The 27,506-nt window shown below is 42.2% G+C and overlaps 1 protein-coding gene across 3 annotated transcripts in view; it reads right to left on the reverse strand.

The window, feature by feature from the left end:
- Positions 1-5,112: 5,112 nt before the first annotated feature.
- HPSE2 (heparanase 2 (inactive)) overlaps positions 5,113-27,506 on the reverse strand; it is an 841,690-nt gene continuing 819,296 nt past the window's right edge. For all 3 annotated transcript variants that reach the window (XM_074382736.1, XM_010333375.3, XM_074382735.1), the window contains one exon: positions 5,113-12,042. In XM_074382736.1, the coding sequence (XP_074238837.1) occupies positions 11,877-12,042 (166 nt within the window). In that variant the 3' untranslated portion in view covers positions 5,113-11,876. The remainder of the gene's footprint in view (positions 12,043-27,506) is intronic.

The raw sequence follows: 27,506 nt of genomic DNA on the forward strand, positions 1-27,506 counted from the left end.
GTGGAGGGGGCGCTCTGATGTTAATAATGGAAGAAGCTAAATCCCCGAACAAGCCACTCCTCAGTGCCTTGGTGCCACCTGGGAGCTTTGAGCCCAGCCCAGCAGGGTATGAGTTGCAGGAACTGGCTGGGGATATAGTAGATTGAACATCCTCTGGGGTAAAGGCAGAGGCCAAGAATCCACACCTCCACCACCTGCAGATCAAAAAAAGCATCACTCCGCCTAGCCCACTACCCACCCCTTCCAGCCCACCTTAGGGCAAATTCTTCCATCTCCCTATCTGCCGCAGGCATGTCTCTCCCCAACCCCCTGTTCAAATAGTTCACTCACTATGCTTTCAGTGGCTGAATGAATTCTGTCAAATGGATATGCTGTTATTTACTTACTCATTCCATTTCCCAACAGCAGTGTATGAGGATTCCGATTTCTCCACATCCTCACCAACGCTTGTTATTGTTAATTTTTTGTTTAAGTATAGTCGCCCAGTGGTTGTGGAGTGGTATCTTGTGATTTTCATTTGCACTTCCCTGATGTTCAGCATCTTTTCGTGTGCTTTTTGCCTATTTGTGTACCTTCTTTGGAGAAATGTCTACTCAAATCCTTTGTCCATTTTTAAATTGTCTTTATTATCAAGTTGTTAAGAGTTCTTAACAACTCTGGATACAAGCCCCTTATCAGATACATGATTTGCAAAAGTTTTTTTTCCCATTATATGGCTTGTCTTTTCACTTTCTTAGTAGTATCATTTGTAGCACTAAAGTTTTAAATTTTTATGTAATCCAATATAATCTGTTTTTTAGTTATGTACATGTTTTTGTGTCAACATGTTACTTTTTTTCAAATTTGTTTGTGGTAATGTAAAATTGATCATTTAAGCCTTTTAAGTGCACTGTTCAGCAGTATTAATTAAATTCGTAATGCTGTGCAGCCATCACCACCATCCATCTCCATAGCTCTTTTTATCTTTTAAAACTGAAACTTTACCCATTAAAAAATAATTCATTCCTCCTCCTCATGGCAACCACAATGCTACTTTCTGTCTCTGAATTTGACTACTCTAAGTACCTCATATAAATGGAATCATACAGTATTTGTCTTTTTATGACTGGCTTATTTCACTTAGCATAATATTCTCAAGGTCCATTCATGTTGTAGTATATGTGAGAATTCCTTCCTTTTTCTATTTTTAAGCTTGAATAATATTCCATTGTCTATATACTACATTTTGCTTATCCATTCATCTGTCGATGGATACTTAGGTTGCATCCATTGTGTATTAGGACGTTATGAACATGAGTGTACAAATATCTCTTTGAAACTCCGCGTTCAATTCTTTTGGGCATATACCCAGAAGTGAAATTGCTAGATCATATGATGATTCTATTTTTAACTTTTTTTTTTTTTTTTTTTTTTTTTTTTTTTTTTGAGATGGAGTTTCGCTCTTGTTACCCAGGCTGGAGTGCAATGGCGCGATCTCGGCTCACCGCAACCTCTGCCTCCTGGGTTCAGGCAATTCTCCTGCCTCAGCCTCCTGAGTAGCTGAGATTACAAGCACTTGCCACCATGCCCAGCTAATTTTTAGTGTTTTTAGTAGAGACGGGGTTTCACCATGTTGACCAGGATGGTCTCGATCTCTTGACCTCATGATCCACCCACCTCGGCCTCCCAAAGTGCTGGGATTACAGGCTTGAGCCACCGCGCCCGGCCCTATTTTTAACTTTTTAAGGAACCACCATAAAACGCTACTGGTAAACAGCTACTGTTTTTTACAGTAGCTGCATCATTTTACATTTCCACTCAAAGTGTACAAGGGTTCCAGTTTACCCACATCTTTGCCAACACTTGCTATTTTCTATTTTCCTTAAAATTTTTATAGTAGCCATCCTAATGGGTGTGAGGTAGTTCAGTGTAAGTTTTTATTTCTCTTAGGTAAATACCTACACATGGGATTGCTGGGCTGTATGGTAGGTCTATATTTAAGTTTATATTAAATTGCTGAACCATTTTCCAAAGTGGATGTATCATTTTATATTCCTTTTAGCAACTCTGAGTTATAATTGCTCTGGAGTCTTGTTAGCATTTGCTATTGTCCTTTTTAAATTTTAGCCATTCTAGTAGGTATATGGTAGTATGTAAAGTGTTCAAATCTTTTGCCTACTTAAAAATTATATTATTTTTATTATTTATTTGATTTATGTATTTGGATTCAAGCCCTTTATTAGATATCTTTTTTGCTTTTTCTTTTTTTCTTTTTTTTGCCAGTCTGTGGCTTTGTCTTTTCATTTTATTTACAGCGACTTTTGAAGAGCAGACATTTTTGTACATTTTGTGTCCTATTTAAAGTCTTTGCTTAGCCAGTGTCACAGAGATTTTTCTCCTGTTTTTTCTTTTTTGCAGAAATTTAATAGTCATAGATTTTGTCTTTAGGCTCACAATCCATTTTTAGTTTATTTATTTATTTTTTTGTATAGTGTGAGAGAAGGTTGAGGTTTTAGTTTTTTGCATATAGATGTCCAATTTTTCTAGAATCATTTGTTTAAAAAAATCTTTTCTCCATTGAATTAATTACCTTGGCACAGCTGTCCCAAATCAATTGACCATCTCTGTGTGAATCTAGTTTTGGAGTCTATGTTGTTCAATAAATTTAAAAGGATTTTATTGATTTTCTTAAAGAGGCAGTTTTTGGTTTAATCAATTTTTATTGATTTTCTGTTTTTAATTCATCAATTTCTGTTCTGATAGTTACTATTTCCTATCTTCTGTTTACTTTTTTTTTTTTTTTTTTTCTTATTTTTAATAGTTTCTTAGGGCAGAAACAGAGGCCATTGATTTAACATCTTTTGTCTTTTTTAATAGTGTTACAGATCTTCCCCAAGGTACTGCTTTATGAGCATCTGGCAACTTTTTATCTGTTGTTCATTTTCAATTACTTAAAAATGCTCATTTTTCTTTGATTTATTTAGAAGTGTGTTATTAGTTTCCAAATATTTGGAGACTTTTAAGATAGCTTTCTGTTATTGATTTCTATTTCTATTACATTCTTGTCAGAGAATATTTGTGCAACTTGAATCTTTTAAAATGCACGGATGGCTCAGAATATGGTCTGTCTTTGTTGAATGTTTGAATGTTTTATGTACACTTGAAAAGAATGTGTAACCTTTTGTTAGGTTGAATGATTTATAAATTTCAATTAGGTCAAGTTGGTTGATAGTAATAATCAAGTCTTCTATATCCAGAATGGTATTCTGTTTACTTGTTCTATCAAATATTGAGAGAGTAGTATTGAATTCATTTACTATAATTGTGGATTTATTTATTCTTACAGTTCTATCAGCTTTGCTTCTTATATTTTGAAGCTCTGTTTAGGTGCATAAACATTTAGGGTTGTTAGATTCTCTTGATGAATTGATGTCTATATCATTATGAAATGACCTTTTAATCTTTGCCTTCAAAGAATGGTTTTCTAAAATTTTATCTAAGGTTTGTAATTGCTATTGGCAAAGGGGTCCTTTCTGATATGACATTAACATTACGAGAAACTGGAAGCTCTTTATTCACATTTTTATATGTAATATTTTCCATTTAGTTTAAAATATTTTCTGCTTCCTATTGTGATTTCTGATGTTTTTCTCATGGAATATTTAGAAGCATGTTTCTTAATTTTCAAGCACAGGGAGATTTTCTAGTTTTATATATATACATATATTATATAAATATATACATATTATATATATATGCATAATATATAAATATATACATATATATATATATATATATATATATATATATATATATAAAAATTTCCACTTGTATTCCACTGCTGTCAGGAATACGTTGTATGTTATTATTCTTTTGAAGTTGTTTACAACTTTATTTCAGAGTATATAATCAAGTTTTATAAATGTTTCGATGTGTTATTGAAAAAGGACTTTACTCATTTGTTGTTGTAATGTTCTGTATATATCATTTCGATGAAATATGTTAATTGTATTGTTTAAATCTTTTCTATTCTTTCTGATTTTTGTCTGTCTTTAATTTTCTGAGAGAAATAACAGTTAAAAATCTATTATAATTACAAATTTGTATGTTTCTTCATTTATTTCTGTAAGATTTTTGCTTCACATGTAGGAATTGTCATTAGGTACATGCAGATTTGTAATTATATATTTTATCATTAAACCTTTCGTCTTTATGAAATGTCTCTATCACTAGCAATGCTTTTTTATTTTACAAAAGCATTTATTATCTCATATAAACATAAAAACATCACCTTTTGTTGCATGGTGTATCTTTTTCTTACACCTTTTAATTTCTTATATTTTAGATATTTTGAAATAGCTTTTAGTTGGACTTTATTTTCTTATATCTTGTCTGACAATCTTTGTCTTTCAATTGCAGCATTTATTCCATTTATATTTAATGCCATTACAAATAAATTTGGTTTTAAATCTGTCATCTTGCTAGTTGCTTTCTATTTGTCCCAACTGTTCGTCATTATCTTTCTCTTCTTTCTTGTCTTCTGTAAGATCAAGCATTTTTATTATGATTCCACTGCCTTCCCATTCACTTAAAAAAATATACTCTTTTAAATATTCTTTTAGTAGTTACCATAGAGACTAAAACATGTATCCTTGTTTTACCAAAGTTTAATGAAAATTAGTAGTTTTACCTCTGTCTTGAAAATGTAAGGATGTGAGTATATCTTCCATTTACCAGCTTTCAATATTTATTGTAATGCATTTTAAATTATTTTCATATTTTAAATGCAAATAATTAGTAGTTAATGAAAATTAGTAGTTTTACCTCTTTTTTGAAAATGTAAGGATGTTAGTGTATCTTCCACTTACCAGCTTTCAATATTTATTGTAATGAATTTTAAATTATTTACATATTTTAAATCGCATGAGACATTGTTATTATTTTATATTTATTTAGAGTTTCCCACATAATTACCCTTCATGCTGCTTTTTACTCTTTCCTGCATCTCTCATTGCATTATTTTGGCTGTTCATTCTTTCCCTTTCAGTCTCTCTCTTTGTCTTTCCTTTCATTGTCCCCTCCAATTTTCTCACCCTCCCCCCACCCACCACCCACACCTAGACATAGCTGAGTTCCAGGACATTAGGTGCACACATGGTGAAATTCCACTACAATACATTTCAGCTGGTGCTGCAGTAATCCTACGTACTTGTCTTAAAGTTCAATTTAACTAATTTTTCCAATGTAAGGTCAATCTTTTCCTTTTAAAAACCTAATAAGGTGGGTATGCCTTGGAGCATGCTTAGTCTACATTAGATTTGCACTAAATTACTGCTTGGAAGAAACTGGGGTGGCAAGAGTCAAGTAATTAACTCAAAAAAAAAAAAAAAAGTCAGGACACTATCCCTGAGGGTGACAGGATCTTCAAAACGTGTTATCTGTGTTGAATTTCGTGTACATACATTCTAAAAGGCACATTGCATTTATGCAGAAATAGCGACAATTTAAAGCTGACTTTGAAACTTCTCAAAAGGATATATCTAACTATAAGCTAACATGAGGAGGAAATAGAAAAACAACAGCAGCTGGAACAGAGACCATCTGACCTAACATTGGGAAACATGGAGTTTCAGGTAACCTTAGAGTTCACTTAAATCCAAAGTCCTCATTTTACAAAAGAGAACACTGAGGTCCAGAGAGGCTGAGTGACTTCTCTTTTCAGGAGGATAAAGTCAGTGGAATAGCCTGTTGTGATCTCCAGGTGTGAATGTTCATTGGGTCTAGAGTTGGCCTCTATGATTCTCTAGTTACCTTTTAACCCATTTTGCTATTTGAGGTTTCAAATTATATTTTTGATGTTTCCAGTAGAGGGTGCAGCATCTTCTACTACATGCATCTAAATTGGATGGCAGTGGAGCAACACAGAGATTGTTTTCTGATAAAAATCTGTCAGGTGCTGGGAGAGGCAGGACATTAGAAGTAGAGGAGATGGAGAAGGAAGCTTAGGTTATTACGGAGTGTTCAAAAAAGTCCTGTGAATTTAGATAAGACCACACACAAATGGTATGTAATACTCACTTGATGGCAAATCAGCTAGAGGGACCTAACATCACTGACTCATTCTCTGGTCTTCCAGCATCCATCATAGTTTTGTGCTCCTTTTCCATGAAATACAGTTGTTGGAAAGTGGCTGCCCAGATAAGGATGCATTTCCTCTAGCATCGAGATGGGATCAACTGCCTGCTGGCCAATGGAATTGAGTGGGAAGGACTGATGCCATTTCCAGGTTAGGCCTCCAACTGTTCTGTGCATGTCAATGGAACAGAACCGCCACCCCGGCCCCGATACCACCAATTCAACTTTATATGATTTATAAGTGAGGAATACGCCATTGAGATTCTAGGGTTTAACTGTTATTATAGTTAACAATGACTTTAACTAATATAGTCAATGACATCTTACTGGAATTGTGAAGTTCAATCTCTGCTTAGAGTAATTGAAGCAAAGGTTGTTGGGGAGGGCAAGAGGACAGGCAGCACACCATGAAATCAGAGGGCCCCAGTATGTGTTAGTTCATCTGTCAATCAGTCTTAAGGTCAGGGTGGGGCAGCAGTTGCCTCCCTCTCCCCACAGAACACCCTGGGAATAGGAGGTTAGAGCTGTTGCATGTTATTATTTACAAAACATTACTTCAAAATGTAAACTACCTCCTGGACCCAAACTCTTTACAATCACCAGGCTTCATAAACTATAATCTAGTCTGTTTTCTGAAAGAAAATATTAACCTGTTAAAATTCGCTGCACAGAGAGGAAATTTTTCTGGGAGGTATTCCTGAACTTGTTTTGCCAACTTCCAGATGAACAAAACTACAGTTTCTTTTTGTTTCTTCCAAAAATATAAATTATCACATAACATTTACAACTTGAAAAAGAATCCTAGAATATTTTCATGAATAATGATTTGAAGAGTAATGTTCACATAGGAAGGGCCCCTTTTCTCTGCTGTGTGCATAGGATTCTGCAACCCTGGGATTTACTTAGGAGCCAGCCATGTGGAACTTGGTTAACTCCACTAAAATGCTCCCAGTGCCCACAGGGCTGCCTTGGTGTTTGGAAGGAGGTAGTGACAAAACAGCGGGTTTGCTGGATTTTGACTTTCTTGTTTTAAAGTGAGATTTGCAAATACTTCCCCTAGGGCAATGGTTAATGGATTTAACCTTTGGGTCTTTGGGGCCAGGGAGCAGCACGCATGGAGGCTGTGCGTGTGGGGGGTGGGGGGAGGGTGAGGGGGTGAAGGTTCTGGCTGGCTCTGCCGCTCACCTCTCAGGCCTTAGGAATACCGAAGATCCTCACCTATGATTGATGGTGATGGTGGGAGTGGTCCTTAAAATTGCTTTATAGAAAATCATAGAGGAACAGACCAGGAGGGCCACTGGTGGGCCGAGGTGAACCTGGACTCAAAGTTCTACAGCAAAGGCTGCCCACAACATTACTTACTACTCACGAGAGCTTCTAGTTGGCATCTTCAAACCAGAGAGCAGTTGTACTGGGGGTAAGGCACTGCTAGGGTTCTCTGTAGGACACGCATGAGATGTTAAGGAATCTAGCGATGGGCAACACAGAGATGACAAAAAGTTGGCTATGATCAGTCAGGTGAGAGGTAGCACGGTGTAGTGACAGCAGGCTTTGAAATCTAACAGACCTGGGTTCAACTCCTAGTTCTGCCACATTGGTTTTCTGGGTGGTCTTGGACAAGTTCTTTCTCTAATCAGCCCCATCTATAATTGGGTTTGAACACTCACCCTACCACCTAGAACTGCTGTGAGCATTCAATGAAATAACATGTGTGATAAGAAGAAGGCACTCGATCAAGGAAGGGCAGCCACAGAAGCCTTTGTGCCATGGTTAGTGGGACTCAGAGGGAAGGGTTCTGTACGTCCCAGTTGTTGGGCCTTGTAATAATAATAAATTTCATTTTAGCACTATCTCCCTTTGGAGTATTTCTTATCTTCTTTTCAATTCTGGTATATCCTAAGAAAAGATTACAAACAATTCTAAAATTGAAACTTCACTCCACTTCAGTACAGCAGATTTCCCTGGGCTCTGGCTGGGGACAGAGCAGCTGGCAGAGGGGAGTCTGCGGACGTGGAGTGTAAGTTAGCCGAAAAGAGCTCTCAGCAGGGTCCAGGCTGGGACAGTTGTGCCGCGGCTGGAGAGAGAAGTGGAGGAAGCCAGGCTAGGTGAGGGTTTATGCCCTTTCTTCCCTTGCCTTTTCTAAGCCATAGCTCTATTATTTTTGGTTGCTCTATTGATATTTCAAAATGTTAAAGTCCTTCCTTTTCCCAGTGTTTTTACTGTCAGAGGGAGCCACCTGGTTCCCCTCTGCTTCTGCAGAGACTCAACATTTCCCTTTGTTTTTAAACATAAAGTTACTCTAAGTGGGTTTCCAAGGTGAGTCCCACAGCTGCATCCATCCCAGACACTGGGCCTTGAGTGCCTGTGGAGCACACCTGCAGATGCTGGGCCTCACCGTGACCATGGGGAGTCCTCACCGTGACCACGGGGAGTCCTCACCGCCAGGAGGCCACGGAGACTCCCAGTGCTGACAGCAGGTGGGGGCCTCTCAGGCAGCATCCCCTAGCAACCTCTGCCCTGCCAGAGAGTGCAGGGCTTTGAGCCCACCTGCCTAGGGACTGCCCACTGCTGGGGAAGGGTGGGGCTGTAGAGGGCCACTGGGCTTTTGGGAATTGAGGTTCTGGGAGTCCCAGGCCTTAGTCCATTGTAGCCCAGTTCTGGTATTTTCAAGCTTTTCTCCAGCAGAGACAATGCTAATATCCCACAGCTGCGGCATTGTTCCAGGTACTAGAAGAATTGGGACTTTCTCTTCAAATAACAACGAAAACTTCTTCTGAGCCTTTGTGATAAGAAATGAGAAAGAAAATCATTCCTGGAGGCAGAAGCAGAAAACCATCTCAACAAAAGGCAGAAATGTTTCATTTTGCATTATTACCCTTTCAAATGAACATTTCTGCCAGCTCATCTAGGTTTAAAATAAAGTGGCTTTTAAGTCTCAGATTATTATGGCCACATCTTGTTTTAGGAAGGAAACATCTGATCTGGAGCAGCTGCTGGATGAGCTCCTCTATGCTTTTGTCCCTGGTCCCAGCTGGCAAACAGCTCCCTTGAAGTGCATTGTGATGCTGAGTTTTGCCACAGGCTGTCTTTTGCTGGTGGGTGTGACTGAGGAATCCCTATGACAGCAACCCCACCCCTCCAAGCCAAGGTGTTTCTATGGAATGTGATTTTACAGTGAGTTTTTCTGGTATCCTTTAAACAATGCAAATATTTCTTCTGTGAAACAGTTGCAAAGCTAGAATTGCAGGACTCCAGAGATAAATTTCAGTAATTCCCTCTTCCTTTTATTAACTAAAAAATAAGCAAAACTTAAAACCTCATGGGAGCAGCATTTAATACACAGAGAAAGATAAAAGAAGCAGGAATTACCCATAATCTGCAAGGTTTAGTTAAAAAAAAACAACACTTATTTACAGAAAGCGTGTTTGAGTGGAGCTCTGGCTGTTCTGAATGAGCAGAACCTACAAAGATGTGAAGGAGGCGTCTGAACCTGTGGAGCGCTGAGCCTGGTGGTTCAGTGGGCAGGGTCTGGATTATTTCACACTCAGCCACCCATTCCCCCGGGTGCCCTGGGCAAGCATGGATCCTCTCCATGCCTCATAGGAAAATTTTGGATAACAGTAGTAGCCCCTACTATGGGGTTACTATGGATGCAAAGCAAACCATAGGTTGCCAGGGCCAGGTCCTTAGGGACCTTTGGTTACTCTTGTTATACCAGGGGTCCCTGCAGCTGTACCTGTACCAATATGCAGAAGAGATGTTGATATCTGCACACATTTTTAACAGTTGGGGGAAACAACCTTTTAATCTCATTTCTCTTTTCCTCTCTCTTCCTCACTTTGGCCTGTCAATCTTTTTCTTCTTTCTCCTATTTTCTGCCCACCCCCACCCCCGCCCCTGTCTTGGCACTTCACTCTCCTGCCCTCTCAGAGCTGAAGCCTCAGTGGGAGGTGCCTGGTCCCAGAGAAAGGGGCCCCTTCTGGGCAGCCTTCAGGGCAGTCTCAGGGTCTGCCCCTCTCCAGTTGCTTCCGTGCTGAGCACAGCCGCTAACCTGGTGCAGCCTGGTCCTCAGTCTCTCCCCTTCTGGCTAGCTGTAGTCCGTCTCCTGTGTGCCGTTCCTCCTGTGCTTAATAATAAGCATGCCAAGCCTGAGGCCCCTAGCTTCCTAGAGTTAGGTAGTCAGCTTCCCTCTCCCAAATCCCCACTTTTCCAAGCTGAGAATTCTCTCCTTCCTCTTTGGTCTAATCTTCCTTCCATCTCTCTTTGCAGACTTGGTCCAAATCCTTAACTCCTTGTGCATCTTAGGGAGCCTCTCTAAGCTCTGCCCTCAGCAACCCTGCCTTGCCCCCACCCCATTTCTATCCTTTCACAACAGCAGAAATTGTATCACCATCTCACTTGCAACAGTGTCAAATCTCTCCTCCTTCTAACAAAAGTATCATTCGTGTCATTTATCCTGAGAAAGAAAATCACATCCATAAAAAAGAAAGCCATTTCAGCTGTAGCTTGTTGGCAAAGACCCTCATGCCCCTTGAATCATATAGAAGGTCCTCATTCCCCACTTCACACCTGCGCAACTCAGAAGCCTCCTATCTACCATTCTAAAGTTTTGCCCAGATCTTAATTCTTTAGATTCCCCATTCTCTCCCCAAATGGCTAACAAAGTGTTGTTCTAGCTCAAATAGGCTACTTGGGAAGAGGCAAAAAGGTTAGATTCAGTTGCCTTCCAGTGATGACCTTTGATTCACACCTTCTTTTTTAAAAAAATAATGATTTGGGTTAATCAAACAATTAAGGGCTTACCCTATAGAGCCCTTAATATTCTCTTAATTTTGGGGAGGTCTAATTTGCGTTGTTCAGTTGGGGTGTGTGTGTGTGTGTGTGTGTGTGCGTGCACGCGTGTGTGTACCTGTTTCATTGTGCTTTCTCTTTGTACTCAAACTCTCTCCCTCACAGCAATGTGAAGAATAATGACTGCTTTTTGTTGTGCCTACTAAGTTACTCTCCACTCAATGAATATTGTTACTTGGCTCCCATCGCAACTCTGGGGGAATCTGGATTCACAGAGGAATAGAACCTTCTTACCAAATCTGGAGTGTGATTGTAATTTTACTTTTGAAGCACCCGCTTCCCAGAGGAATTGCCAGTGATGGATGCCATTGTCAGGAACCCAGATGCACACGCTCATACATCAGCCAGGAAATCACATAAACAGCTCTTGCAGCAGGCCACGGCTGACTCACCCATTGCTCCCCTACGGAAAGAGATGTGTCAAAAAACTCAGGGCAGCAGCAAGAAACAGACAAAGAAGAAGGAACTGGGAGAGAATGGGTTTTTGCAGGTCCACCCAGTTTTTTTCCTTCCTCATCTTCCTCTGAGGGCAGCAGCAGCAGGCTAAGGTTTGGGTTTGTGGTTGAATGCTGTGTGACAGGATCATGGGGAGTTTTCTGGAAGCATTTCTCCTGGGAGTGTGCTGTCAGCTAGTTTTCATAGTGCACATGAAGGAGACATTCAGCTCTATACACATGCCTTTATCCTTATATAGGGACATGTCTACATTTTCTTTTGGGCTGCATGTGGCCTAACTAGGCTAAGATTATGCTATGACATTTAGTCTCTTTGCAGAGCGAGTCTGTGTTGATTCCAGCAGGATAGGCAGCAGAGGCTGGTTGCTAAGATGTCTGAAAACAGAGGATACTACTAGAGTGGAGAAGTGGAAGCAGCCCAGCAGGCCCGCTGGTAGCTGTGAGTGTGAGGATAGCTTATCGGTAGCGGCAGGCCAAAGCGTTGACATTCTTGACCACATAAAAGCCCATGGTGACTGGAGGGATGACCAGTGTCCGGCCGGCCCGGAGGGGGCGGGGCTTCAATTCTGGGAGGGTCCCGTCGTCCACCATCACTAAGGGCTGGCCATTCAGTTGCACTGACCTACAGTGAGGAAAAACAGTACGGGACTCATTATTGCACTATATGGGAGCCATTGCAATAAAGCCTGTTAGCCCCAGATGGCCTGGCAGTGTCTGATACACACACAGCTAACACTTATGGGCATTGTCTATGCCCTAGATTCTGACCTAGGTGCTTTACTTTAATAACTCATTCAAACATCCCAATGACCCCCTGAGGTAAGGAACTATTAACATCATTATCCCCATTTTATCTAGAGTGGCTAAGTGACTCGCCCAAGGTCACATAGCTTGGAGGTCCAGAGTTTGAACCCATGAAGTCTACCTCCAGAGACACATCATTCAGACAAGTGAAAAGTCTGTGATGCAGAAGCTGGAATCTTTCATTCCTATTTTTCAAAAAATCATAATATCAGCTCAGTTTGACTTTTTCATTTTAAGAGTTTTCACCTGTCTTGCTTTAATTCTTTCTATACAGCCAGCCACTTTTACCCTGAGGAGGCGGACCACATGCATAGCAAACTTAGAAAGGAGAAACAGCTCATCTTGTGCTGGCTGAGAGGGAAGTGCCCCCTATCCTTGACTTATGATACCAGAATCCAGATGATGTTTCAGATGTTCCTGACAGCCATGCACCCAGGTGGAAGCTTAGTTTTATGGGTCAGTAGAGAAGGCCAGAAACAGGCCACCAGCTGAAAATTAGGTTGTGAGTCACCCTTGGAAAGTCAACATTGCATAGTGATGACTGTTTCTGGGCCTTGCCCAACCTCCAGTGTGATAACATTGCCATGATATCATCTGATTTGAAAAGAGAATAAAATGTTATAAATGGATATAGAGGTCTTTGTTTAGTGTTCCTTCTGTGCTATGAATGATAGGGCGAGAGAGAGATAATCAGACCCATGCCCAATAGAGGAGTGAATTCTCAGAGATAAGTGTGTTGTAAATTGCTCCCAATGGGGAGCTAAGCAGAGAAGAGATCCAGGCCTGGCCCCACATGGGTAAGTTTGGGATAGGTCCAGATCTGACAGGCCAGAGGGAACAGGCCCCCTACTCTTGGTAGAATGACTGAGTGAGTAAGTGAGCAGGAGGCTCCAATATGGAGAGTGAGGCCTGCCTCGGGAAGGTGTGGGTGTGGGAGAATTGAGATCTGAAGGTCAGTGTTGAGTGCATCACATATGCAAGAAGCTTTTGCTTCCAAATAGGAGAAGTGACTCTCCCTAGTGAAGACAACCTACTCATCGGAGTGGAAGGCACAGTGAGGAGAGTGGTTCCGCTACAAAAGAAGCCAAGATGGGTCTTCACAGTATTTTCACAATTTTATTTTAGGTGCTATGAGTGTCTGTTGCCCAGACATAGCACAGTCAAATACAAGTTCAATAATATTGATTAATCTTTCTAAGGCATATTCAAATTTGTTTCAGGTCTCCGCTTGAAAACCTTCAGTAGTTTCTCCCATATATAGAATTAGGTGAAAGCTTTTCTTCTGAAGAATTAGGTAATGCCCTTTTAGAGTCAGATGTTCCCAGAGTATTAACATCTTTGGGTTCTGGGGAGTGCAGAACAATGCGTGATAAGCAAATCTTTAGCAATCTATACTAATAACGAGTAGTTATCCTGGAATAGCCCCTATTCTGGTTTCTTTATTGGTTGGTTAAAAAACTAAGAGTAGAGCCAGGAAGCATGGTGGACTCTGGACCAAAATTTCTAATTCTAGAAGCCAAGTTGCTAACTTCCTAGATGTCTTTGGCAAATCCCCTAACCTCACTGCCCTGCAGCTTTTGCATCTGTAGGAACATTACATAGGCTGTGGCATCAAATAAATGAAATAAGAAATAGCAAAGTGCTTTGAAAGCATAATGAGCCGTATACCTAAGATATGGTGTTTTTGTTGTTATTCTTTTTCTTTTTATTTATTTATTTATTTGAGACAGAGTCTCACTCTGTCTCCCAGGCTGCAGTGCAGTGGCCCATTCTTGGCTCACCGCAACCTTCGCCTCCTGGGTTCAAGCAATTCTCCTGCCTCAGCCTCCTGAGTAGCTAGGACTACAAGCATGTGCCACCACCACATCTGGCTAATTTTTGTATTTTTAGTAGAGATGGGGTTTCACCATGTTGACCAGGCTGGTCTCAAACTCCTGACCTCAAGCAATTCATCCGCCTCGGCCTCCCAAAGTGCTGGGATTACAGGTGTGAGTCACCATGCCTGACCTGTTGTTGCGATTCTTTTAAATGTGATTGCAGACAGATGCACTTTTTGGTCCTTATCATACCTGATTGCTCTGTGGTGCTGACACTTTTCAAGTCTCTATTCTGAAAACCCTCTCTTCTCTTGGTCCCTTGACGTTTCTTTCTGTTTTCCTCCTTCATTTTTGGTTGGTGTTTCCTTTTGAGGGGGAGCCGTTACCCTCTGCCTGCTTCTCAGATGCTAGAGTTCCTAGCGTTTTGCCGCTGGACTCTCCTCTCCCCACTCCGCACTCCTCCTGGGGTGCGGCTCCTCTCACCCATGACCTCGGTTAGTATCCACATGTCGATGCTCCCCAGCCTGTATCTCTACCCTAGATTCCTTCTATGAACTTCCTTATCTCCACTTGGTTGTCCACAGGAATTTCAAAGTCAATAGGTCCAAATCCAAATCTTCTCCTCAAACTCTGTCCTTATCTCTGCCTTAAAAAAAACAACTTTGTGATGGTACCACCATTTGTCCAATTACCTGAGCCAGAAAGCTGGGAGTCTTCTAAGACTTCTCCCTCAATTCCCATGTGTAGGGTAACTAAGTCAAAACAATTCAATCTTATAAGGTTTTTCCAATCTGCTCCTTTTTCTCTATTCACTGCTATATTTTTAGTTCAGAACTTGCCTCCTAACCTATCTCTGTGCCACACTGCTGACAGAGTTATCTGTTGTCATTGCACTGCTTCAAATTCACCAACACTCCCCCTCCCTTACACTTTATTGTGAACAACGACGCCCAGCTCCAGCTACCTTTCCAGTCTCAGATCCGCCAGACCCTTCCCCAATGTTCACTGTGGATGGCAGACCTTTGGGAGTATGTGTGTGTGTGTGTCAGGGTTTGGGGTGGGGGTTGCTGGTTACGGTAAGAATTTCATTAATACATGCATACACAAAGATTATTTAAGAATGAAAAAATAATGTCTTTCACAGAGATGAGGTAAATATTTCTCAATGCAAATGTAAGTAGATATTGTTGGGATTAAAATACACAAGTTCATTTAAAAGTATAGTAGCCTGGGTGTGGTGGCTCATGCTTGTAATCCCAGCACTTTGGGAGGCTGAGGCAGGAGGATCACTTGAGTCCAGGAGTTTGAGACCAGCATGGGCAACACAGTGAGACCCCATCTCTACAAAAAGTAAAAAAAAATTAGATGAGGGTGGTGGCACATGCCTGTAGTCCCAGCTACTTGGGAGGCTGAGGTGAGAGGGTTGCTTGAGCCCAGGAGTTGGAGGCTGCAGTAAGCTGAGATTGCGCCACTGTATACCAGTCTGGGTGACACAGTGAGACCTTGTCTCCAAAATAACAAAAAGGATGTAAATATTTTTCTTTTTTTTAATTATTATTTTTTAATTAATTAATTAATTAATTTTTTTTTTTTTTTGAGACAGAGTGTCTCTCTGTCACCAGGCTGGAGTGCAGTGGTGCCATCTTGGCTCACGGCAACTTCCACCTCCCCGGTTCAAGTGATTCTCCTGCCTCAGCCTCCCGAATAGCTGGCATTACAGGTGTCCACCACCACGCCAGGCTAGTTTTCGTATTTTTAGTAGAGACAGGGTTTCATAATATTGGCCAGGCTGGTTTTGAACTCCTGATCTTGTGATCTGCCCGCCTTGGCCTCCCAAAGTGCTGGGATTACAGGCATGAGCCACCACAACCGGCCAGAAAATATGTAAATGCTAGTCAGCAGTTTTGGGATTAAAACATTAGTTCATTTAAAACTGTTCTCTAATTCCCAATATATTTTTTTTTGGTGGGGAGGGAGGTATCACGTTCTTTTGAAGAAATAGATTTTGGAAGGACGATTACTGTAATGTGGGAAGGCCAGAACATTTGTTGACATTTAAAAGGAACCCACATGCTTGAAGAGACCAAGCCCCCCGTGCCCTAGTATGACCAAATTAAATGACATGCAGTTTTGCTTCTGAGTCGTGTCATTGTGTGTGGTGCTCCCTCCAGCTGTCCTCCTCTGCCAGACTAACTGTAATGATCCTTGCAGAGTCTATGCAGGTGTTGCCTCCTCTTGAGAACCTTCTCTGACCCTTAGGTTGGGTTTGGAGCCCCACTTGTGGGCTCTCTCAGCAACCCAAAGTCACTTATAACTGTGGCCCTTATTGTAGTGAGTTACTTGTTTGATCCCTCAATGGGCTACGAATCCTCAGTGCCTAAAGAGCTGCTTGGCACAGAGTAGGGACTAAATATTTCCTGAATAAGTGAATGGGCTTTTGAGGCTCTTTTGCATTATTTCTGATCTTCCTGGGTTGAGTTTCTCTAGCTCTAAAGAGGCTCCCTGGAGGTTTGCTGAGTGTGTTTACAGATTTCATTAATGTGCCAATTATTCTTGCTCTGGTGGCTTGTGGAGATGTTAGATAAGATCTGAATTATCACTGATTCTCCCACTCACTCACTAGATACCTTATCCCAACCTGACGTGAGACCATTGATCATTGTTAATGTTTTCCATCCTTAAATAAGATCTATGTGACCATCTCTCAGCTAAGTGAACATAAGTTAATTTTGTGAATAAGGTTTTGTGAGACCTTGAGTCCTCATATGTCCTTATCTACAAAGTCCCTTCATTATAAAGACGGGCCATGTGCTTTATCACTTCCATTCTATTCTTCCTGCTTATATTTTTCTTTTAACATTTATCTTGTTACCAGCAAAGTCATATCATGCTAAATATAACAATAATCTTTCATTTATATACATTGAACAGCTTGTAAGCTTGTAAGCATAATCACATTAATGAAAAAATTCATCAATTAGGCAGCACTATTTATGCAAAAGGCACTATGCTATGATTTATTTTGACTGTCTCATTTAGTTCTTACAACAACTGAGGCAGGTGTTAGCATTACCGTATTACAGATGAGCAAATCAAAGTTTAGAGGGGTCTAAAACTCACCTAGGTCACACAGCCAATGAGTGGCAGAGCTGAGATTTGCACTGACGCCCTTAACCGCAGCCCTATCTGGCCTCCCTTGTCACATATGATTGCTAGAGTCCCGGGAGATACATGGATCAGTATTACTATTATTGCAACTTTACTATGGGGAGAAGGTTAGAGAGGTTAAGTGGCCTGGGCAAGGTCATATGGCTAATAGGTGGCTAAGCTAGGTCTCAAATTCTGGCCTTCTGACCACCACTTTCTGGTATTTCATTTGTTTCTCCAATTCCAGCTGGTGTTCACCAGGATTGTGTTTCTTTCTTTGAAAACCGTCCTTATCATATTTTCATCGTATTCTGATACCTCCTAACTGGCCTATGACTTTTCAAACCAAATGCTGAATGATCCAGCCTAAGTTGAACTATTTCTCTTAATTCCCTAGTTTGCCTGAATTGCTGAGGGTATTTAAATTATCCAAATATTAGGACAACTGCATTTTATCACCATCTGTTTTTACAAAGTCTGAGTTACTTTCCAATTCCTACACTTGTTTTATTAACTTTGAATGTTATTTAAAATGGGATTCAACGTGTCAATTTGAAGTCAAGCCCTCTGCTCCCCAGGTCTCCATGGGAGCCCCGTGGCCCGGTCACTCCCCCGCTACCCTCCGCCTACCTGTCTACAGTCTTTGGTCTTCATGTTTTATCACAGTTCTCAATAGCCATGGATATTTAAGCAAGGTTTCAACTGTTCTATGTCAGGGAAGCAAGTCTAATGAGCATGTCCTCTTTCTTTTTTTTTCTGAGATGGAGTGTCACTCTGTAGCCCAGGCTGGAGTGCAGCGATGTGATCTTGGCTCACTGCAACCTCTACCTCCCAGGTCCCGGTTTAAGGAATTCTCCTGCCTCAGCCTACTGAGCAGCTGGGATTACAGACGCATACCCACCATGTGTCCAGCTAATTTTTTTTTTTTTTTTTTTTTTTTAGTAGAGATGGGGTTTCACCATGTTGGCCAAGCTGGTCTTGAATGCCTGACCTCATGACCTTCCCGCCTCAGCCTCCCAAAGTGCTGGGATTACAGGCAAGAGCCAGTGTACCCGGCTGAGTATGTCTTTTTTAAAGCTTGAAGATAATTTACCGGACTCCAGTGGAGCCAGGAGGAACTTTAGTGGGGAATTATGTTTTATCAGGAGCAGGCTTTGGAACTGGTGTGTAGTTCAGGCTGGCATATTTGGGGACCTTGAGTGGGAGGTGAAGAGACAAAATCGGTTCTGTCTCAGTTACTTTCAGAACATTTGCCTTCTCTGAGCCTAGTTTCTCAAACTGTAAGGTGAGGGTCGATAGATCAAATGAACCCTAAAATCTCTTCTGTCTTAACCATTTTTCGGATGGGTTGCCTATAATTTAACAGCTAGCCTGAGGCAAAGTTTAATGCCAAACCCAGAGTGATCCTGCATAAACAGAAATCTGACCATGACATTCACCTGTCTAAATATTCAGTGACTTCCCTCTGATCTTAGAACGTTGCCTGAAGTCTCCATGCATAGGCCCTATTATCTGCTTCTCCAGCCATTGAGAGGCTCACTCTAGCTCCTCCCCATTCCAGCTCCCTTCCACCCGCCACCTCCTTTCATTCTACATGCCACTTCTCCAATCGCGCCGAAGTGCAGGGTTTTGCACATGGTTTCCCTGGACCCTTCTCCATTCGCCCTCCTCCTTCCTTCCAGCTTCCTTCTCCTGGATCATACTTGTCCTTCAAGTGAGGCGTGCTCCTACAGGACCCAATACTACTTGGGTCTCAGCTCCTGTCACACAGTATTGTGATGGCTAACTAACTGCTTGTCAGTCTCTCCACTAGATAGGAAGCCCATGTGTCTTACTCATCCTTCACTCTCCTGTCCACCCACTCACACAGGAGGCGTCAATAAATGCCACCTTGGATATAAACTCGTGGGCAAAAGAACCACTACCTAGAAGGAAAGACACTGAAGTGAAAGGCCAGAAACCCGTTTTAGTCCAGACTTGGGACATGAAATGTGCAGGTCTAGGTATGTGACCAGCCGCTTCTGGTCTCAGTTTCTGTATTGTTAAATGATGAGAGACAGGGAGAGAGGGAAGGGGGAGAGAAAGGAGGTGGGACGGGAGAGAATGAGTCTGGCTGTGTGTTTGCATGGGTCTGCGCCTGCTTAGCAGCATCCTTTCCTCCAGCGTGCTCTCCTAAGGACCGCTAGAGGTCACTCTTGTTCTACACAACGGTGCCAGGATCGTCTACCTCGCGGTGGCTCCCAGGAAGCCGGAACGCGTCCTCCTGCCTCCAAATCCCGCACTCCAGTCCCGGGAAGGCCGGCAGATGTACCCCGCGCGTGGCCTCCCGGAGGAACAAATCACAGAATCAATCAAATCCCAACAAGAACCTCGTTGCGGTCCCACCTGCGGTGGCAGGGGTCCCAGCTGCAATGTGGCCTAATATTAAGGAAACGTGCGAGGCCGGGCTGCAATTCCTGCAGGCGTGCCGGCTTCCCGGCCAGCGTGCAGAGAGGGGGGTCCCGGCGCAGGTGCGGGGTCTGCGGCGCCCGCACGACTCGGCGCCGGGCTCTCCCGGGCTCTGGGTCCCCTGCCGCCCCGTAGGGTCGGCCCCGCACCTGTTTGTGCTTTGCAGCCCCCCAGGCCCCCTCGCTGAGTGAGGAAGCTGGTATGTGCAGCTGCCCTGCCCTTCTCCAGGTCAGGGGCAGGTTAGAGCCCGGAGGGGCCCCAGTCAGGTTTGAGGACAGAAGGGCTTTGCTTCCCTTTCCTGCTCGGTGGGGGACGGTGCATCTGGGGCAGCTTGGACAGGAAGTTCGCCTGAAATTGCCTTGAGTGATGGCTACCACGCTGAGGAAGGCTGCTCGGGAGTGGCCCCTGCAGGTAGTGTCGCTGGTCCCCCATGTCCGGCTCAGGGAAAGGCTCTAAGTGGTCATGACCCTCTCTGGGGGGCTCCCACTCCTCAGGAGTCACGGGGAGGATTACTTCCTTTCAAGTGTGGCCTGAACTTTTCTTCTATGTGCTTTTTGCTCTACCTAGAATCTGGTGGAATCTCTCACACGCCTGTTCTTCCCTCCAGGCCCCGTCAGAGGTGGCCGCCTGCTTGGGACCTTACCTGCTAAGATAGCTGGAAGGGAGAGCGGCACAGTATCTGCATCTCCTTTTTAGTGTCCGTTTCAGCCTTATTTTATCTGTATCCTTGGGCCATTTGTCTGCTACTGACTTGTTTTCCTTTCTTAATTTTCAGTAGTATGCGGCTCAGGGCCTTCTTGTCTGTGGTAGCTGTGTAGTTAATCCTTGCTGAGTTCTGCTCTATTAACTGCTCTAGGAGTCATGCCTGGCTGTATGTGCCAGTTCAATCTCTTCCTCCACTGTTGTTCAAGAGAGAGGACTGTGAGGGATAGAGAAAGAAAATGGGGAAAATAGTGTCCTGTTCCCTTGCCCCTCCAACAGCCTACATCCTATTTGAAGTTCCTGGTCCCTGAGACATTTTGAGGCTGAGAAGATTATTTGCCCTCCATGCTACCCTCTGAGGGACACACTGAAATGGTGAGGAATTTTGATCTAGCTTCTCTATCACTGACTGGAGAAAATACTAGGACTCCTTTGTACAAGCAGAGCTGGGGGTTTTATAGGCAAGTTGTTAGGGATATAGGCTTTTCCTGGATGTAGTGTGGTTTTGGGGTCAGGATTTGATCTGTATTCTATCCAAGTCTGTATAATAGTGATCCAAACCATAATGGATTCTACCATGTGCTCCTAATGGCTTAAAATAATTTAGCACACTTGGCAGACAAGATGAGAGCCTGACTAAGGAACCTGGATTTATACTGATATTGTTAACTCCCAGCAGATGAGGGAATCATCTGGGGGAAGTTTAGAAAGAAAATTTGATCCTGCAGCCATCTCAAAGCTCCATGTCATACGCATATCACACTCAAACCACAGGACACAATAGGAACCAGCTATAAAAACCATGGAGACTTCAGCATGTGGTTAACTATGTCCCCTTCCTATTGTAAAGAACTGGCGCCATCATCATCAACATTAACAAGTGATGTTTAAGGGGCATTATTCATAGTTCCACTGTTCTTTTCGTTGTACAAATTAAATTACAACAGACTTAATCTAAGACAGAAAACACCGAAATATGCAAATGTCTGCCCAGACACACCGTAATAAACACATTACACAAAGAGCAGGAAGGAAGGAAAATCAGGCTTAGTCTGGATTTCAAGGTCTTCTGCTGTCTGGCCTTTCCCCTGGCCCCACAAAGCATCCTGTATTCCAGTCACATGAGATGATTTGCCACCTCCCAAACAAAATGTGCCTTGAACTTGGGTACTTCCAAAACTTCAGTCAGCTCATCCTGGTGCTGGAAGTTGCCTTCCCTACAGCCTTTCCTAAAAGTAGGGCACATCCTTCCAGCTCCAACTCCACGGCCTTCAGCCCTGAGGACTTTCCAGATTCCCAAGTCAGAATTCATCTCTCTTTCTCAAAATCCTATCTCCTGTATTTACCCTTATGTGGTCTGTTTCGTCTCCGAGTTAATGAATGCTCTGTGGAGAGGGACAAGATTTCCTCAGCCCTAATTGTGTGGAGCTAGAGGAGACCACGTGGGGATTTGGAGCCCCTTTATAGCGGTCTACAGGTGAAGACAGGTAGGAAGTCACGTGTGTGTGTGCACACATGTTAACACACGTTTTAAACAACATGTTATGTTTAACACACGTGAAATCAAAGAGATAAATACCTGTTTTATTAGCTTTTGACAAAGTATTCCCCATGATATCAAGGGTACTGGTATATGCTCAAAAGGGAAAAAAGATGTCTCAGGTGACACAGGCTCTGTTCCAGATACCACAGATTTCAAAGTGCAAAGTGTTGGGTGACTCTGAATCATCGTTGCAAGGGTAAGCAGGGAAGTGCTAGTCTGCACCGGTATTACTGGTGTTTGGCAGTGGGTCCACAGTTTAATGCTCTAGGCCCCTTGTCTGGAATGAGCCACATCCTGCCCTGGCCTTCCTGATGCTTAGCAGCCAAAGAAACACCAGTTTGGGGCCCAGACCCCACTATAGAGCTAAGCTGGATTAGAATTTTTCAGTTCCTTAAAGCTTATATTCGTCCGTCACCAAATCATAGCCTCTGAAAGGCACAGGGAAAGAAGACAACAAGGGCCGTTTCTTCTCAGTCTGCCAGAACTGTCTACATATTCTGATGCTCTGCCTCTCACTTTAGAATCAACTATTTAGAAGTATGTTAGCTCGACCCTAACACATCCATTTACAGGTGTTTCGTCTGGGTTATCAGACAGAATGGAAATCCCTGCCTGCAACGAGGGTCCCTAAATTAGTGGAGGTGAAGTGGGAGACCACAGCCTTAATGGACAGCTATGCAGAGAGTTTCCAGCTGCTGGGAATGAGCTGGAGGAAAAATCCGGATCTGAGGACACATATAAAACTCTCGGAAAATAACAGTGAAAAGCCTAGATTCCTAAACATCTTGGTTTAAGATGTCAAGTCGCTGTCAAATATAAAAGCATTTTATAATCCTCTAATCGGCACAGTGATCTCCACATTAATAATCTGGGCGTTAAAACAAAACAAACAATAAACCCTTTGGGAGGCCAGCACTCATCCTTCCACTAAGTCATAGAGAACTCCCCGGGGCTCACGGCACGTTCACACCTTTGGCAAAATGGCGCGACGCCTGAATGAAGAACGTAATCTGGGAAAAATCGAAGATGCGAATCAGCTGGAATCTTGTTCTAGCAGTTTATAGAGGGGCTGTGGTTCTCAACCTTGACCACATATTTGAATCACCTGGGGAGCTTTAACAAATACTGATGCCTGTGTCTCAGCACAGAGATTTTGGTTTAATTGGTTTGTGGTGTGGCTTGGGCATTGGGGGTTTTAAAGTTCCCCAGGTAATCGGAAGTGTAGCCAATGTTGAACACCACGGGTAGAAGAAGGGGTGAGTATATGTTTGTAGCTGGGGGTAGAGGGGCCGCAGCTGCAGATATCTTTCTAACCACTATATTCTGGATTTATTTGGAATAAAAAGAGATTTTCTTACTTTTTGAGTGCTACGTCAGGAGGCTATATATATTTTTTTAATGTAAAGGAAAATGTGAACTTTCCAAAGACAAGTTTTGCTGCATAGACTGAAGTGAGGATTTTTGTTATTTCAGTAGGACTGCATCACTGAATGTCTTGCCCCTCCCGCTTGTACCTTGGTGGGGTGATTATGCTCCTTGGTGTACCAGGGATATTTATGTGTAGTACAGGCGTCCCCAAACTACGGCCCGTGGGCCACATGCGGCCCCCGAGGCCATTTATCCGGCCCCCCGCCGCACTTCAGGAAGGGGCACCTCTTTCATTGGTGGTCAGTGAGAGGAGCACAGTATGTGGCGGCCCTCCAACGGTCTGAGGGACAGTGAACTGGCCCCCTGTGTAAAAAGTTTGGGGATGCCTGGTGTAGCACTTTACAGGATGACTTAGGAAACAAATCAGATGAAGCATCAGCACTGATAACCAACTCTGTTTCATGAACACTGAAAAGAAAAACGCTTTTCTTTTCTTGAAGGTTAATTTCTATAAAATCACTTAGATTTTTCTGAAGTTCTAGACCAGGCATCCCCAAACTTTTTCCTGAAGTGCGGTGGGGGCCGGATAAATGGCCGCAGGGGGCCGCATGCGGCCCGCGGGCCGTAGTTTGGGGACGCCTGGTCTAGACTATATTGCAGAGAGCTCCTTATAGACAAAAAGTGGTTCAAGTTCTCTTCAGGCAAGAGGAACTACGGGAGTGAAGAATGTGTCATTCAGTATCCTCACTGTAGTTTTCAGATATGTACATACTTATTTATGTGGATAACATTGGTTACAGCCACTATCTCTTCATGAGCCACAAAACACCCACAAATTTACACAAGGGCTAACAGAATCCAAACTCCTCTGGGTTTCAGTGAGTAAGCTTGCATTAACAAGATTTGTGAGGCTCATTTCTCTACATATTTTCTTTCTTTTTTTCTATATACTGCCTCAGAACCTTAAGTATAAGTAGTTTTATAAATATATATACGCGTATGTATATATATATTTATATTTCTGCTTCTTACAGTGTCTATTTCGGCCTTTCTGAACTGGCACTAACCTGAATGTTAGTGTTTAGAGTAAGTACCGCTCTCCTGTTCGCTCACGGGCAGCTCGTAAATCTCCCTGGTCTCAAGCACTTTCTCGCCATTCAGTTCTCTCAGCCTCTGCAGCTCGCCTTTCCTGCTGAGGGGCTCTGAATGGCCTTTCAAAAGGGCTGCAGCTGATGTGGCTGATCTGCACCAGCAGGGCCTTTTGCTCCAGGTCAAAGATGTTTCCATTCCAAGTCTTGCTTTATAAAAAATTTTTCTATTTTTTCATGATATTTTAACATCTGAGGCACTGCAGGAGTTAACAGCTTTCCTCACGTGCTCTCAGCCTGAATGTCACAGGTACTGAGGTGCCTTACCTTTTACCATGCATCAAAACAGATCTTGAGTGAATAAATACATGAATATGAGTGAAACAAAAAAGAAACTGGAGGAAAATAAAGATGCATATTGACCTCATTTCAAGAATAAAAATTCATACACATACAAGTAGAATGGAAGAAAGTACAAGGTAAACATATTTAACTATGTAAAAAGGGAATACTTCTGTATGTCAAGGTAATACCATACTATTATATAGTTAGAAAAATAGCAAATAAAATATTAGAGAAAATATTTCAATACATTTGATAGCAAAGGGGGAAACTGCCTTATATCTATATTAGAGCAAACTTAATAAAACAGACTAATACCCCAATAGAAAAATAAGCAAAGGACATAGAAAATTCATAAAAGCAATACAATACTAACATATGAAAACTCTTCAGTCTCATTAATGCTGAAAGAATAGAAATTAACATAAGAATACTATTTTTTATTATGAAGTCAGCAAAGATGTAAAAAAATGTTACTATACTGTGTTGATGAGATGAATTGTAATAACACAATGTTCCTATTTCCTCCTACATCTCAGACCTCTTCAACTGAGTTTGGATGAGGTAAGAAAATTGAAAGGTGACCAGACACGCTGGCTCATGCCTATAGTCCTAGCACTGTGGGAGGCCAGGGTGAGTGGATCACCTGAGGTCAGGAGTTTGAGATTAGCCTGGCTAACATGGTGAAACCCTGTCTCTACTAAAAGTACACAAATTAGCCAGGCGTGGTGGCACAGGTCTGTAGTCCCAGCTACTTGGAAGGCTGAGGCAGAAGAATCCCTTGAACTGGGGAGACAGAGGTTGCAGTGAGCCGAGATTGTGCCACTGCACTCCAGCCTGGGCAACAGAGTAAGAATGTGTCTCAAAAAAAACAACAACAAGAACAAAAAAACCCAAAACAAACAAACAAAAAACCCAGAACATTTAAAGATTAATCCTGTGAGATAAGATCCTAAAACTCAATGGATTCAAGGTGAGCAATGTGAACACCAAGTCATTTGAGGAATGGCTGAAGGATTTGAGAGTGCTTAGCTTGGAGACTAGAATTTTTAGGGTAGATATATACAAGAATTGAAAAGAAGGTATATATTTTATCTTTTTACTTTTTCCAAAGCAAGAGGAGAAAGGGCAAGAAAACACCCTTTGGTCTAATACATGGAGGTTCTTTCCTACAATCAGAGGTGTCTAGTCCTAGCATGAGCCAATTCCTGAGACGAGCCATCCCATCAAACAAGCTGAAAAGCTTTATGTTGGGAATGTTACAGAAGAAACCTCTTGACCCATATGAGTTCTTTGAAATTTTTCCTTTATAAAGTCATCTTTTACTGACTACAGAACTTTCATAGAATGGTTTATTTTTAAAAGAAACTAATTTAAATGATCCCAGGCAAGTGAAGATAATGGAGACCTGCAGGGAGTATATCTGGTTGTTCAGAGTTCAAAAAGTCTAGGTACCAACTAATATCAGCAGTAGAGAACTAAAATACTTAGCTGTCTTGAGGCTGCTGGGATAAATGAACAAATGGCCTACTGGCCCCAGAAAACAAGTGTTCATGTGTTGTTTTTGAGTGTCTGAGTCTTGGTATTGAATTGATGGGGTTAAGGTTTTTCCCCAAAGGTTCTTTTACCTGGTCTGTCCAGAAACTAAACACGGTGCTTCTAGATATCATTCCAGAGATTGTGGGGGGTCAGGTGGTGGCCAGTCTAGCCCTCAGGACTTTTCACATTAGCCAAGCTCCAAATCCAGAGATGAAATATCATAATATGATCTGGTCTGTTCCAACAGGGACATGAAGATATTTTTAAAGTCTTAGCACCTGGGAGTTACTTGAGTCTTTTCAGAACCATTCTGTTTGGTTAACATCAAATGACACCTCTCTAAAGGCATGCAGTTAGATGCCAATGTTTTTCTTTGATATAGGATTTAATGAGGGTGAAATCAAAGCAAAAGTTATATCCCAGAGAGATGGAAAAAATGAGCAGTATGTGGAAAAGAAAAAAAAAGGATGTTCATTTCTTCACAGAATAGGCAATAAGATTCTTGGTTCATAGGAGCCTTGAGATTCTTTTCAGCTAAAATCATGGCAGCTAAAGGAGAGGCTCATGCAGATATGAAATTTCAACATTAATATGGAACCTATTAGCCCCAGAGCAGAAATACTTTACATGTCTATTATGGCACCGCCTACGGGCTGCTTCCTGTTAGTTGTTTGCTTCTAGTAACAGAGATGAGCTCCTTTAGGAGATTCTTCTGAGCTCCTTTAGGAGATTCTGAGATTCATCTCAGAACTGCCTCCCCGACAACCCCAAAACACCCCACATTAAATAGCAATTGAAAGCCAGGTGAGGATATGGCGTAGCAATAGAAAGATCAAGGGACATTCTGATCTGAAACACATTCACATTGAACTTTACATTCAGAATTTCCCCCTAATTTGTCTACTTGGAACTCTTGAGTACTTACAGCTATGGGACCACAATTCTTTTAACATTTTAGTCAGTCATTGCAAATTAGATCACTGAAGAGGAGGAAGTTCTGTCTGGCACAAAGTAGAATCAATAAAAGTTGATGAATGGATGAAGGGATATACTTTCCAGTTTCCTTGGGAAGTCTCCCCTGTTGGCATAGTTCCCTCAGAAATATAGCTCTGAGAATGGGCTCCATTAGGTGTGAGGGAATTGGAGGTGCCTATGTATATGGGGTTGGAATAGAATATATTGATACTGATTTTTATATACCTCAAACAAATCTAGAGTCATTGCTGGTATTTAATAATCCCTTTGTGTGAGAAGAACATAATAAAAACAGAAGGGAATTCCCCAGTTT

Source organism: Saimiri boliviensis, chromosome 12, assembly GCF_048565385.1.
Source record: "Saimiri boliviensis isolate mSaiBol1 chromosome 12, mSaiBol1.pri, whole genome shotgun sequence".
Classification (NCBI taxonomy): Eukaryota; Metazoa; Chordata; class Mammalia; order Primates; family Cebidae; genus Saimiri; species Saimiri boliviensis.